We start from the raw sequence: 14,816 nt of genomic DNA on the forward strand, positions 1-14,816 counted from the left end.
CTGCTTTTGTCCGATGTGAAGATCCAATCCCGCTCTGTCGTCACTGCTCAGACGAGAGCGGCCCCAACAGCGGAAGCAAGCTTGAAATAGGCCACTATGAATTCCCAGTTCTCGGCCGCCATTCCTTTGAATAATAAAAAGCTTGCTGTCATACCGTCAAAATACACATCATCAAACAAAGTCATCTGCCTTTGTCTTCTGCGAGTGAAAGGCAGCATGGGTTGGCATGGGCTAGGCTGTCAACACTGGGCTTTGAACCTTTTCCCAACACAACAATCCGACGAACCGTGTCAAGTAGAGGTCAGATATGAGGTTCGGCAAGGAGACTCAAGGAATCAGATAGGGAGGACAAGAATAAATAACATAGTGCGTAAATAACTTCACAAGGAATGACTATATATTTAAAATGCAGTGTGTACGTGTTGAAATGAAAGTGAAAGTCATCCTCACAGCCAGACATCCTAAACGCCACACATCCCGTCGTTGTTTGCTATTTGCGTTGTGTTTCGTCACCGCGGCTCCTACTGTGGGCCCCTGACAAGTCGCTAGACGCCCAGGCATTGGCACTCTTGAAAGAACATCACCCCAAAAATAAATGTGGTGCTGAAGAGGCCGAATCAGGCACATGCTCGTCATGTAGAAAGACATGTCATCCACGCGGTGGCAAACACACACTGATGCACGGGCTCTGAAACCAAACGACTTGCATAATGCACACACACACACACACACACACACACACACACACACACAAGCTGTGTCGTCACTACATGCAAAGGCATACCAAAGAAAGGACAAAACGCAGTTCATAGTGGCAGCAGCAAACCCATGAGTCAGAGACTCCAGCCCAGCTTGGCTTGGATGGAGTGAATCAGAAAAGTGTCAAGCCTTGAACTACAACCCCCCCTCCGCCGAAGCGGGGGAAATTTCTTCAGCACTCACAGGAAAATGAAAGAAAAAGAAAAGTCTTAAATGCTCGGCCTCAGCGAGGGAGCGAGAGAGAGAGAAAGAGAGGGAGACGCTGTTCACACATTGGCCCCCCAATAATGAGACTTCTCTCAGAGCTCACGGGGCCTCGTCCATTTCATCGGCAGAGGTGGCGCTCCGTGGCGGCACACTGTACCGTTTGCCGGGGAAAAGGAAATACGGGATATCGTACACGGAAACAAGCCATCAAGGCCGCTGGAGATTGGTGCACTCACTGAGAAATCGAAAAATGACACAGCGTGTCTTTACAGGGTGTGCACACACACACACCCTCTCTTTCTCTCTCTTGAAAGTGAATTGCAGCCAGCATTTCTGGAGGCACCTTTGTTGCGCTGCAAGAGTGCAATGATGTACTATAACTATAGCGCCAGCGCCACAAAGCGAGCGCTTCCTGGCTAGCCGGTGGAGGGCATGGCAGTCGGCGAGGTAGACGTTGTAAACAACCGTAAAGGTATAGCATTGGTGGGGCCGTCTGGCAAATCAAAAGGCAAACTAAAGCATGAAACGCTAACAGCTGGGGATTGATATTTATCGGCTCAATAAAGAATTTCCAGCCCGGTCATGATTCTTGGTGTGTAATAAAGCATTTTCACAACACAAGCGTTCACAAAAATAGGTTTAACTCAAGCTCAGAGTAACGGTAGATAGAAAACGAACTAAAGTATAAAGTTGAAACACAACAAACAAATAAATAATGTACATAAACAAATTATATATATATATATTCATAACAGACTACTAACAGTCCTTTCGAAGAATTAAACATCTTAAGACTCATTAGGATTATTAAATCTACAATGCATTTCAAACTATTAAAACATAATGGTTAAATAAGAAACAAAACGTTTAAAGCTCATTCTAACAGATAGGAAAACATGTGATAATATGATCCAATTGAAATGGAGACACAGACAAAAACAAAAGAGTGGAGAAAAAAGTGAATATCACAGAGGGGACATTTTTCACCATAAACTAGTCATTTTGGCATATTGGAGAAAGTCAAATTGAATATTCTCGAGGAACACGGTCTCCAGTGGAGGATGACGGGGAATAATGAGGAAATATTACCCCGAAACTTTCCAATGGAGGAGTCGACAAAGAGAGGTAAAAATGGTCTGGCTCCAGCACAGAAATCACCCTTCCCTTTGACGTTTTAGCATTAGTATTTGTTTGGAAAGACACATTTAGGATCATCCATTAAGGATTTAGTAGTAATATTTTTGCCTTTTTTGTTAAAAAAAAAAATACCATTTCTAAGGTGGAAGAATGTGCATCCACAACCAACATTGGGTGCCGATATTAATATTGTCACCGTGGCTTCCACCAACTGCTGACTGCGAGCAATCGTTAAAAATTGCTCATAATTGTTAAAATGTTAAGAGTTATTCAATAAGTGAGGTAGATACAATTCACAGAGACAGGTCAATGTGCTTAGTTTGCTTCTTTCTTTAGTATTTTTTTTTTGTTTAGATTTTTTTAATGCACTTAAACACACAAACACGCTCGAACATCGCCTGTAGAGCTCTGCTCAGCGCACAACACAACACAACACAACAACACGCTGAGAAAACGTCAGAAGAAGGAACGAAAGAAAAATAGAAAGACAGACAGAAAGAAAGTAAGATACACAGCCTGGCGGGCAAAACCATTACAGATGGCAAACACACAGCAGAACGTGAGATGGTTGTATCGCGGCGGGGTGAACAATGTCCACCCTCTTGTTCTGACTATCTTCCTTTTGTTCCTAAGGCTGCTTTCTGCACCGCTGCAGCTGCTCTTTTCTGTCCACAACCGATATCGCTTTCACTTCTCAGCCAAATTCTTCCTTCCTTTGTCTTCGTGTTTTCCCAGAGAGAGCCGGCGCGCATCACACTCCTGGGCCCTTCCTCTGCCGCCCGGCCCCTCAGTCTGCCTTGATATATAGGTCTAGCAAGAGAGAGATAGCCATAAATCCCTATAACAGGGCCTCAGCCCCCCCTCCCCCCCCCCCCGATCTCATGCCCCAATCTACCGCATCACATCCCCGTTTTTTCATTAGAAGAGGAGAAGATAAAAGGAAGGGAGCGTATTTTCGCTGGCAGGTTACAGAATTATGTGGCAGATGACACTTCTACTCAAGGCAAAATGGCAAGTGTGTTTAAAGCACCCGTGAGAACCACTTGATATGTATGACAGACATACGCCGCATACGCTAAACACGCTTTCGTGTCACCGTCTCGAGGGTCTACTCCTCGTTACGGTTCCCTGTGTAGCTTTAAATCAATGGTCGAAGAACATAATGATCTGGATTAAGACTTTTAGAGAGGGTAGTCAGGTCCAGAAATGGGAGTCAGGTTAATTTGTTCACAATTGTAATGACATTTTATCCAACAAGATTGGCCCCTACCTTGAGGGCCGGGGGGTCCCGGTTCTCCTGAAGGGCCCGGGGTACCGTCCTTGCCTGAGGGCCCGGGGGGCCCCTGCGTTACGTGGGATGCCAGCAGTCCGACTGGGGTCTTTTGCAGGCCGGTATAGCTGGATAATTTTTCTATTAGAAAGAATCATTACATTCATATTGAGAATACGTTTTGACTCCCCCAGTTCTCGGATGGTTTTAACGATTTTTGATGATCAGATCATCCTGTGGTGCAGGTGTCGCCCAGAGAAGAACATTCACATTGTGTGAACGCCGATCCACAAATACACACATACAAGTAACTTGTGTCTGGTAAGCTGATATCCACACTTTCTTTCTGAACACCTGTCGACGGCGAAATGCGCGGAAAGTGTTTTCATAGCTACAATTAAAGATTAAGATAAGAAAATCACCTTTTAAATAGGATGTTTTAGTTATTACAAATAGCACTTGCACAATGCAGTTTGACGTGTATCCGCTTTACAGTAATCACTGTCATGTACGCTTGGCCTGTAACCTTCGCTGTCGTAGCAGATCATAGACCATTTAATATCAGAAATCAGGAACCGTCAAAATGATGAACCATGTGAAGCTTCTGAAGGATGAAAAGATTAAAGATGGAGGGAAACATACATACTTGTCTTAAATCTTATCTAGTATACTATACACTTTACAACTGTTTACATACTTTATATCTGTTTACATTTGATATTCTGAGTGCTCCATTTGTGATTTCCAGCCACACGAGTGCATGTCCATTGTCCAATATCTAGCGATAACGCTGCCGTCCGTATTGGTCAGAGGCTAGGTCACAGATCACCTGTACCCTACAGAAAACACAGTTTAAGCCCTTCGACATAATATATGGACCTTAATCTTGGCTCTACTACTTGTCCAAAGTGACACATCAAAACTAGTATCCAACCTGGAAAGAGAGAAAGAGCTACCTTTAGATGCAAGGAGAATTGATAGGGCCTTTTAAATTAACTAGTAATAAAGTGAAGAAGATTATGTTATTCATATTATTGGGATTACTTTTTCCACAACGCTATACATTAATCCGGTTGTGTGATTTGAATTTACAATGAAAACTAGAATGGATGAGACAGATCAGCCACATTTATTATAAAACTTTAATGAAAAATCAACTTATGCATAATGAGTAGCAAAAAACAAAGATGGAAATGATTGGCATCACTGATGACTGTTGGTACGACATAACACTGCCAGCGTGTATAGGAGATGAAGGAAGGAAGGGGTCCAGCAAGGGGCGTGTAGATTGAGCCTCTATAAAACAGAAAGTCCAGGTTTATGAGTGACAATAGTTGGAATTCTAAACATTTCTCAATCAAGGTTACTCAATAGGAAATGGTGCTATGGTTAGCAACTGTACGGTATCATGGTATTACTATTGATTCAAAACCGACTAATGAATCCATATTGACTTTCCATTACCTAATTCTTCCTTCTGACATCCTGTGTTGGCTTGGTGGTGGTCATTAAGCCTACAGAACCTGGCCTCAGCATCTACAAGGTCATACAACAGTGCTTAGGTCAATGCAAAAATAGGATCAAACAGACAAATGTAGGAGATTTAGCACGTTTTTGGCTGATGTCTTATGCTTATGGCCAGCGTTGTCTTTGATCGAAAATGTCCAGAATTTAAAAAATAAGAAGACATACTCAAACTAATTAGTCTTCATCAGGAATGCAAATGACTAAAATGTGTCGCTGTTCATCTTATCATCTGAAATGTGTTAGTTAATTGAATAATGAATTTTACTCACCTTCGTAATTGAAGATATAGCTGGACACGCAAATTTTAAAGCCCTCCTCTAACAAAGAGGTCAGAGCTTATCAATAAGTTGTGAGTAAAACAGAGCCCTAGCGCTCCAACTAGCTGGCTAATCCGACGTCGAAAAATACACATTTATGATTAATATTCCACAAATGGCTAACGAATGAGAAAGTAAACAAAGCTGAACAAGCATAGAGAGAATGGCTTACTTTTAGACGGATTAGATAAATGCGACAGGTTTGAAATATATTAACATATATATAAATGTGCTGCTTAAAGCGAAGGAGAAGGCTAGGAACCGGACGTAAACGACTGCAGCATGAACAATGCAGACCACAAATACGTCAACATTGAGCAAGCTACATTGAGCAAGTGGAGAATTATGTCATATATTATAAATTGTACATCATTTAATTAGATTTGTGGATCGCGGTACACGCAGCGTGAATCGTCTCCTGTTTGTTATGCATGTTCAAGTCCTTAATAAACTTGCGCATCCACATTTCACAGATCAGCAGTGGGACGCATTGGACAGAAATCCAGAAATTAAATTATGCAACTCTACAGGATCCGAAAATTTGTAGAAGTGAGTGTGGATATCATTTTAAAAGACACAACTGAAAATTATGCATTTGTGGATCGTGAACTATTTGTGGGGATATCATTTTACAAAACACCAGTTCAATATGTGTTTGTAAATTTTTTGTGTGGATATAGTTTAACCAAAAGCACAAGTACAAAGTATTTGTTGATCGTGGTAAACGCAATGTGAATTGTCTTCTGTTGGTTACAAATAATAAAGTCCAATCAAAACTTCCACAAAATCGTTGCCTTCCACATCCTAAACAATCAAACAGTAAAATTCATCTTCATCTTCAATGTATAGAAACTTCAAAACTATGTTTGTTAGTACAGTGTAATCATATCAATACTAGAACACAATTTGGGAAAAAAAGTTGAAACCTCTACCTTCAAACACCCGCAACACTTCATTTCGGATAAACATTTTAATTTCCTCCATGGAGCTGGCATCGTTCTGTGTGGGAGAGGCGACACAGACATATCTTTACCATTATGAGGAGACAACTGTTATTAGTGATTTATTCATGGAGAAACGACAGCACAGTAGCTGCAGATAAGACAGTAGCTATGGCATGGAAATTAATTTAGCGGCTGCCATGTGTTGTGCCATGTGTAGCACGAACACAGCTTCCCTCCATCTTGTGTGGGGAACATGAAGCTTGAAGTGAGAATTAAGTAATGACTTTCATGAAGTTGACAGGATTTGATTTAGTTTGGTAAAAAAAAAAAGTAATAGATAGGGATTAAAAATAGGGATTAAAGAGAGCGACAACATACCAGACTCTTCAAACAACAAGACCTCATAGGTATATATGGCCATTTTGAAATGTTCATATGTGAATAGTAGAACTAAGTGACAGACACACGTCCTTACACCTCATCAATCGTTTGACTGTCATCAATTGAAATCTCTCACTGCGTCACTGTCTCTCTCGGAATCCTCCTGTTACATAAACCCCTCTAAACACGATTGTGTAAATGCCTTTGACACACAGAGGGGTATGTTAATATTCCACAGTGTGCTCCCATTCCTCCCACACCATCTTTTCCCCTTTGATTCCCCCCCCCCCCCCTCCCTATCTCTGTCTCTCTCTGCCTGTCCTCCTCCTCCTCTGTGACCTTCTCCTGTGTATCTGTTGATCAGGAGTGGGGAGCCCAGAGCAGGCACCTCTCATTTTTCCCAAAGCTTTGTTTTTCAGGGATCTTACGCTTTCGTTCGCCCACGCGTGCGCTCTCCAAAAATAGGGAAACAGAATCGGAATCGCGGATACAGATTTGCTTCCGCTACGCAGGTGGAGACTAGGAAGCTAGGGAAACAGTTGCACATTTGATTAGCCTCGATAAGTCACCGCCTCAGAGTCAGGCACTTACTAATTGACCGGGGGGTCCGGGGACGCCTTTTTGGCCCGAGGGTCCCATTGGTCCAATTATCCCGGGGTCCCCCATCCGTCCTCTCTCGCCCTGAACCCCTCTGGCTCCGTGGATGCCTGGGTCGCCCTGCAAGAACGTCAACACCGACATACAAACGTCATTCATCTGCACCAGAATTCAATGGAACCAAACTACATACGTACTATTTTACGACGACTGTTTAGTAGACGTTCTGTTAACAGGGTACATTAATTAACCATTAATTAACATTGGTGAATGTAATAATAAGCATTAACAAACAATGAACTTACAGTTAATTAACAGTTACGCTCATTATTTCAATGAACTAATGCTTAGGGTAAGAGGCAGACATTGAGGCTTGACCCCAGTGCCTTTCAGCTGGGAGTCAAACCCCCTAACCACAACTACACCACCATGCACTAACGGAGTAACACCTCCTCACGACACTGACTTCGCTACATGAGTTCAGAGTGGAACGTTTGAATCCGTAAAAACGAAAGCAGCACAGTTTCAGGAGAACGGAGAGGGTTTGAATTCAACAACCGACACAAATCTTTCCAGAACTTTCCGTGACTTGCACCGTTTCATTGAACTCTCATTCCCCCCTCACTTTGTTTTGGAGCCACTTGCCTCTCACCTCTCCAGAGGATCTGAGGCAAATTGTGTATCTAGGAGGTTTACTTCTGATCCCCTATTACTGCCATTTTGCAATAGATTAGTGTCTGGGTGTGACAGAGCTCTTTAATTGTGACTTCCCCACACAATGGAACAACTGCATTGAGCTGTAAAGGCTTCTCTCATGTGCCTGCGCGCAGCGGGAGGATTAGTCAAATTTTGTGCCCAGCAGAAGAAGTTTCATTAGCATTCATTTGAAAGCTTTTCGTGCATGATATTTTATGCAACAACAATGGTTACCACGAGATATATATATATATATATATATAGAGCGAGAGAGAGAGAGAGAGAGAGAGGAAGAAAAGAATGGCAGAGAAAAAAAAAAACAATTCCTCACCCGTTCTCCTTTAGAACCTCGCTCCCCTGGTCTACCTGTGGCACCCTGGGGAGAAAATGGGGAAAGGGAGGGGGGGGGGGGTGGTTATTGTGGGTGGACAATATCGACGAGCCAGAGCAGGCGGATAGCGAAGGGCCTCATCTCCGGCTCGGCGCCATATGGGGATCTCATCCGCCGCTGTAACATCCGTTCACGGTCCCTTATTGTCGTCCTATTCTGAAGACAACAAAAAACAAATCACGTTTATGCAGATGCACCGACTTGCCGCTGGTGCTTTACTGCCTACCGCCTAAATGACGCCTTTCCTCGTATTGTATTTCACCTTCTTTTCCGATGTCATGACATTCCAGCTGCTAATTTGTATGAGGGGGGTGGGGGGGGAGGGGGGGGGCTCCCTGTCTTAGCGACCTGCCAACTGCATCTACGGGCAGAGAGGGGCGGGCGAGCGAGAGAGGTAGAGAATACCTGTCGCTAGGCTCCGTGTCACTACGACTCCCGTCTACCAATAGCTGTGCTGTCACTCCTCATTGCGCTCCTGTGCGGTGCGCGGTGCCCCCCCCCCCCGCCTCGGGGGAGCCGTCTTTGTATCAATTTCCTGTGGGATTACAGGACCCGCGCGCAAGACAATCTGGCATGATGTGGTTTTAAAGTAGGCCCGCCTTTTGTGTTCGGCGGTCCCCCCCCCCCCCCCCCCGCCCTGCCTGCTTTAATCTGCGCCACTCCGTATTCCCCCACGCCTGATGGGATGCTTAAATCTATCATCTTTGCCCAACCAAAAAAAAAAAAAAAGAATAAATCCACCCCCCCCTGAGCAGTACATTAAACCACACAGATGCTGAGCGAAGGAAGGAAAGCCAAGCGGAGTGCGAGGGGTGGTGGTGGTGGTGGTGGTGGTATGTGTGGAGGGGTGTGGGGGGGTGTGCTGATGGAATTAAAAGCCACCTCCTAGATGGCACTGTTGCATCGCGCAAGAGGATGCGACTCTGCTAGAGAGAGGAGGAGGTGGAGGATCCGGCTTGGAGCAGGGAGATGGTGGGTGGGTGGGGGGGGCGGGGGGTGTGGAGGGGGTGGAGGGGAGGGGAGGTGGGCAGGGATGGGGGGGGGGGCGGGGATGTGCAGCGACAACGCATCCCAGAGCTGCCATCCACAATGTGTCTCTCCGGACAACGCTGGGATTTGGATTGGAGAATAATCACGAGTATTCATGAATGACAATGAAAATAGAAATAAAAAACAGTGGGAGGTTTCGCCGTGTTGCTCAAGACACGGGGTGATAAAGTCTCCGAGCCGGGGCTGTTAAAATGAAACAACAGCGTGCAGTGTAGGAGATGTGTTGTTGAGCTGAGTTCTGTGTGATGACGGCTAATAGGGACTGTCTCTGCATGCGTTCTGTGAACATGTTGGTGTGAAGGCTAGATGTACAGGGCTGCGAGTCACATCTTCCTCGGTGGGCTTAAAAGCAGCCGATACTGATGAGACTGAATACAGATTTTAGCTTTTGTTCATTACAATCGGAAGGTATCGGATTTGAAAAAAAATGGCTGATGCCATCATTTCAGAAACATATTCATCATTGCCTCAAAGCATTGACTGTATAATTAAGATATGAAGCTTAAAAGTCAACAAAGCCTTAAACCTGCAGGATTCCATTTAGTCGCTTAAAATGCTCCAATATGCAAATGCACTTTATGTCCTCTCAGTGATGCTGTAGCTCCGGGGTCAGATAGAAATCTGCTGTGCCATCTCTTTGCGCCTCTGCTGATGTGCAGCACATTCAACCGGGGTGTTTCCCGTACGGCGCCCACTTAACGGCACTCACCTCGTATCCAGGAATCCCATCTTTGCCCGGCCTTCCCTGCTCAACGAACAAAAACACAAACAAAAGACACTGGTATCAGCTCTACCCCCCCACTGTCTCCAATGGAGGAGCACTGTTGCACCCATGGTAATCTGCACACTTAATGAGATAGCTGAGCCGTGGGATAATGATCCTGATTGCTGTGTGAACACTGTTCCATTCCCTGCTTACAGGGAAAATTACAGAAACCCTCTCTGATGGTAATTACATACAGTAATGTAATCAGCTGCAGCACAACCGATAGCAACCGTGGTCATTTCTTTCTTCCCGTACTGTCCTTGAGTTATGCCCACTTCACCTACATGGGGATAACTTCACAGTGTGGGAGATATGGCTACACAACACAGTCTCTAGCGTAGCATCGTAGCATGCTGCGCTAGAGAAGAAGCACGCATTGGGTCGTTTGGGGCGTGGCGTCCTTACGGGAACACCCAGCGGTCCCTCAGGCCCCGGGAAGCCGGTCTCTCCGAGCGGGCCCCTCTCGCCCTGCGGAGAACACAAGGAAGGGCCGGCGCGTCAGTCTGCGTTGACAAAGGGAAGAGACTGACAGACTGACAGCTGAGAGAGAGAGTTAAAGGCTGTGGCTCACCGGCTCTCCTGGGGCCCCTGGATCTCCACGCATGCCGGGCTTCCCCTGTCAATCAGAGAGAGAGAGACACACACACACACACGCACACGCACACACACACACGCACACACACACGGACGCACACAGGAAGGGAAGAGCAGGAAGTGTTCAGGGGCCATAGCATGGGAAGGGAAGGAGGGGGGGGGAGTTGTCCTTCGACTAACAATACCAACTTCATCATTATTATTATTTTCATAAGGCAGCTTTTGATGTGTTTTGACAGCTAATATGTTAGCGGAGAGCAGACTGTGTGCGCTTAGGGTAATCTGTTGAGAATCAATCAATAGAAGAGAATCCGAACAAATGGAGGAGGCGCTGCGCTTACTGTAGGGCCTTGTATTCCCAAGGGACCAGGCAGCCCGACATCACCCTGAGGAGAAAGTTTACCACCGTATTAGATGACATAATTAGCAGCACAGGAGTGTAGTCTCACTCCAGGGTGTACTCCCAATGCCATTAGCATAGATTAGCAGATAAACCAGCCCCGGAAAGTAAGTGTTTTACCACCAACTTTCTCTTGAAGTGTCCTGTCATGTAGTTGTTCCACAATTCTGACGTTCCCCTGAAGGATAATTCATGCAGGATGTCAGACGGAAACCATCAACCACCCCACGACACGCATGCAGACACACACGCATAGGGCTGTGTGTGCACACACACACACACACTAACCCACACACACACACACACACACACACACACAGACACACACACACACACACACACACACACACACACACACAAGTATGTATACATGTGCATACACACGTTTGCACATGTACGTGTACGTGTGCATACACACACACACATGCAAAAGCACACACCACTACACACAATGTCATACGCTGTCAATCAGTGGCTGCTTTGCCATGCAGATTTGAGTACATGAAGGGAGGCTGAGTTACAGCAGGCATTACTCCTGGTTTAGTTCCAGGTGGGGACATGACGATAGCACACTGAACATTTGTTTAGACGGTAGTGGAAAGTAGAACATTGTACCGTTCGCTTTTTAAGTACTCTGCTAAGGTTAAGATGAAAGTCTTTGGAAAAGTAAGATTAATCATAGTGCATTCCAAAATGACTTTCTCTTTTGGACAAATGTGATCCTTCGTTTGTTTCAAATGTTAATAAAATGCACAGTAATGGTGATGGACTTGTAGCCATGGGCTCCGGTAACACAAAGCACATTTCCCCAGTCTTTAATCTGATTTGGTTATGGAGAGAGAGAGAGAGAGCGAGAGAGAGAGAGAGAGAGAGTGTGTGTGAGAGAGAGAGACAGTGAGAGAGAGAGAGAGAGAGAGAGAGCGAGAGTGAGCGAGAGAGAGTGTGTGAGAGAGAGACAGTGAGAGAGAGAGACAGTGAGAGAGAGAGAGAGAGACAGTGAGAGAGAGAGACAGTGAGAGAGAGAGAGAGAGACAGTGAGAGAGAGAGCGAGAGAGACACACACACACAGACAGAGAGATAGAGACAGAGAGAGAGAAGGGGTAGAGGCAGAGCGAGGGTGAGGGAGAGAACTATAGAGAGAAAGTGACAGAGATAGAGCGAGAGAGGGTAGAGGCAGAGAGGGAGAGAGAGAAAGAGAGAGATGAGGCAAATTGAGTGGAAGAGAAAGCGAGACCAAGAAAGGAGGAAGGGAGCGCGAGAGAGAAAGAGAGAAAGGAAGGGAGACGGTTCTCTGGAGTGGAACAGTTACGTAGCTTACCTTCGTGCCAGGCAGTCCTTCAAGCCCAGGCAATCCCATGGGCCCGGGCTCCCCCTGCGACAGATGACACACCATTTAGTTGGACAGGCTGAGATTAAACTGCTCTCAAGTTTCCCCTTGCTGTTAGCAACAAAAAAAAAGTGATACAGCTATTCCTGTCCTCCACGTGCCTGTTCTAGGGCCGTACAGTGTACCACGGTAAACCCTCATTAATCTTTGGGCCGTCAATACATCTTTCACACGAGGGGCCCCGGAGGGAACAGCACGCACGTGCAGGGGAGCAATCCACATTATTTCTGGGTCCAGATTGTACGGCTTCAAAGTTAAATATTATTACCGGCTACTCAATAAATGAGTCATCCCAGAAGGAGCGTGCCTAAGCCACGCGGTGCTATGCAGCGAGTCTGCGTGTGTGTGCGCGCGCGTGTGCGTGTGTGTGTGTGTGTGTGTGTGTGTGTGTGTATGCGCTCGCGTGTGTGTACACGGATGAATCCTAAAGACCGGCTTTATTCTGCTCCGCCGCCGGCCATACAGGATGTGTGTGTGTGTGTGTGTGTGTGTGTGTGTGTGTGTGTATTGGAGTTCAACCGAACCGCCGCCGCTGCACACTTAAGAGCCGAGGCGGGCCGACGCAAAACGGCACTAGAAAAAAAAAAAAAGAACGACAAAGGAAAAGAAAGGCGGGCTGATGGCCCACATCTGTCTGATGTGGCCAGGAGCCGCCGGGAGAGGGGCCATTAAGCAGCGGCGAGGAGGCGGAGGAGGAGCGCTTGTGTGCTGCCTGCCGCCCTCCCCACCGCCGCCCGCCGCCCGCCGCCGCCGCTGCTGACACGGACGGATCGCGCGAGTAATTGTCACACATGTATATCGTCATGAATAAGCGAGCAAGGTTAAGGGGAAGTGTGGGCCCGCCGTCGCGGGGATCAGCTGTGAGACGGATCGGGGCAATTCGGTCGCAGCCACCGCGTTTTTTTTTTTTTTTTTTTTGGCGCAGCCGTGCAATTTATTAAAATGTCAAATTAACATCGCGGTTTGAAAAATCACCGGGTGCGACGGAACAATAAAAAAAAAATGCAATTGGCCCCGTGAGGATAAAGAATTCCTGTTGACGCCGTAACGGCTGCGGGTTGTTGGTTCCAGGTCGCCGCCCGTGGACACGCAGCGCCGCAGCCGGAGCGACAGAGAGCGGAGACGGGGCTTCTGGGTAATGGAACACGGGGGCCTGAGTTGTGATCATTCTTTCTGCTCTTGTTTGTATGTTGGGAGTTTCTATCGAGTGGGGTGGGGGGGTATACAATGAGACCTCAGGGTGTGTGTGTATTGACTTGTGGTTTGGCAACGATATATATGGGGAGGGGATGCTGGGGGTGGGGGCGGGCGGGGGGGGGGTGGGGGGGTTGCTGGGAATGGACCGATCTAGATTGTGCTACTCCATCCTAGGTGTTGTCTGGGAGACAGGGCTGGGACGGAAGGGGGGTGGGGGGGGGGGGAGGGAATGGAGGAACGGTATTGGAGAGAGATAAGATATTCGGAGAATGGAAATGAGCCACTCACCGCGGTGCCGTCGTCTCCCTTGGGACCCTGAGGGAGGAGGGGGGGGGGGGGGTGGGGGGGTGGGGAGTGACGAGGAACACAAGACACGGTGGGAAATGTCATAAACGGTGGCAAAGCTGAACGGCAAACACTGCATGTGATAAATGGCCGGTACGTTCTCCACTACTTTAATGCATATATATATATATATATAACTCTAATCACTGAGGGATGATGAGCCGGAGGGTGACGGTGTGTGACACGTCACGTACACAATCCAATCCCTGCTCCAAATGGAGAACTGGACACCACAGGCCATGAATCATTTAAAAGCTTTGCTTTCAATTATATCTCTCTCTCTCTCTCTCTCTCTCTCTCTCTCTCTCTCTCTCTCTCTCTCTCTCTCTCTCTCTCTCTCTCTATGTATATATATATATAGATGTCATTTCCATTAGCAACAACAATCCACATAATAATTGCTCAATAACAATTCCTCCATTGAATCAGCCTGAACAATGCAGCGGCATGTCCCTTCTGAACCCTTAGACGGCAGACTGGGCAGGGTCAGACCGCCCCAGGACCCAGGCCTGCGGAGAGCCCAGCCCGCTCCAGATTGCAGTGCTTACTTCACATTACCTATTCATTGATTTATTTATACGTGAGCTAAAGTATTGATTGTGGTGATGGAGAGAGAGAGAGAGAGAGAGAGAGAGAGAGAGAGAGCGAGAGAGAGAGAGAAAGATGCTCCCTCCCTGCAGAGAGGTTGTCTCCCCAAGATTGCACGGTTTCGGATAAGAAAGGATGCGTGCGTTTGTGAGTGAAGTGTGTGTGTGTGCACATGCATGCGTGTGTATGTGCATGTGTGTATGTATGTGTATATGTGTTTGCATGCGTGCGCCCTGTGTGTGTGTGTGTGGGTGAGTGTGTAT

At 46.6% G+C, this 14,816-nt stretch overlaps 1 protein-coding gene across 1 annotated transcript in view; it reads right to left on the bottom strand.

Annotated features, from left to right (window-relative positions):
- The window catches only part of LOC311350210 (uncharacterized protein), a 59,480-nt gene that overhangs the window by 4,302 nt on the left and 40,362 nt on the right, over nucleotides 1–14,816 (bottom strand). The window contains exons 13-23 of the mRNA XM_084470215.1: nucleotides 14,160–14,188; nucleotides 13,909–13,935; nucleotides 12,355–12,408; nucleotides 10,978–11,022; nucleotides 10,614–10,658; nucleotides 10,448–10,510; nucleotides 9,986–10,021; nucleotides 8,167–8,211; nucleotides 7,134–7,259; nucleotides 6,150–6,216; nucleotides 3,374–3,514 (exon numbers count right to left, since the gene is read on the bottom strand). Coding sequence (XP_084326341.1) covers nucleotides 3,374–3,514; nucleotides 6,150–6,216; nucleotides 7,134–7,259; nucleotides 8,167–8,211; nucleotides 9,986–10,021; nucleotides 10,448–10,510; nucleotides 10,614–10,658; nucleotides 10,978–11,022; nucleotides 12,355–12,408; nucleotides 13,909–13,935; nucleotides 14,160–14,188 — 678 coding nt within the window. The remainder of the gene's footprint in view (nucleotides 1–3,373; nucleotides 3,515–6,149; nucleotides 6,217–7,133; nucleotides 7,260–8,166; nucleotides 8,212–9,985; nucleotides 10,022–10,447; nucleotides 10,511–10,613; nucleotides 10,659–10,977; nucleotides 11,023–12,354; nucleotides 12,409–13,908; nucleotides 13,936–14,159; nucleotides 14,189–14,816) is intronic.

Source organism: Micromesistius poutassou (genome assembly GCF_964030765.1).
Source record: "Micromesistius poutassou genome assembly, chromosome: 7".
Lineage (NCBI taxonomy): Eukaryota > Metazoa > Chordata > Actinopteri > Gadiformes > Gadidae > Micromesistius > Micromesistius poutassou.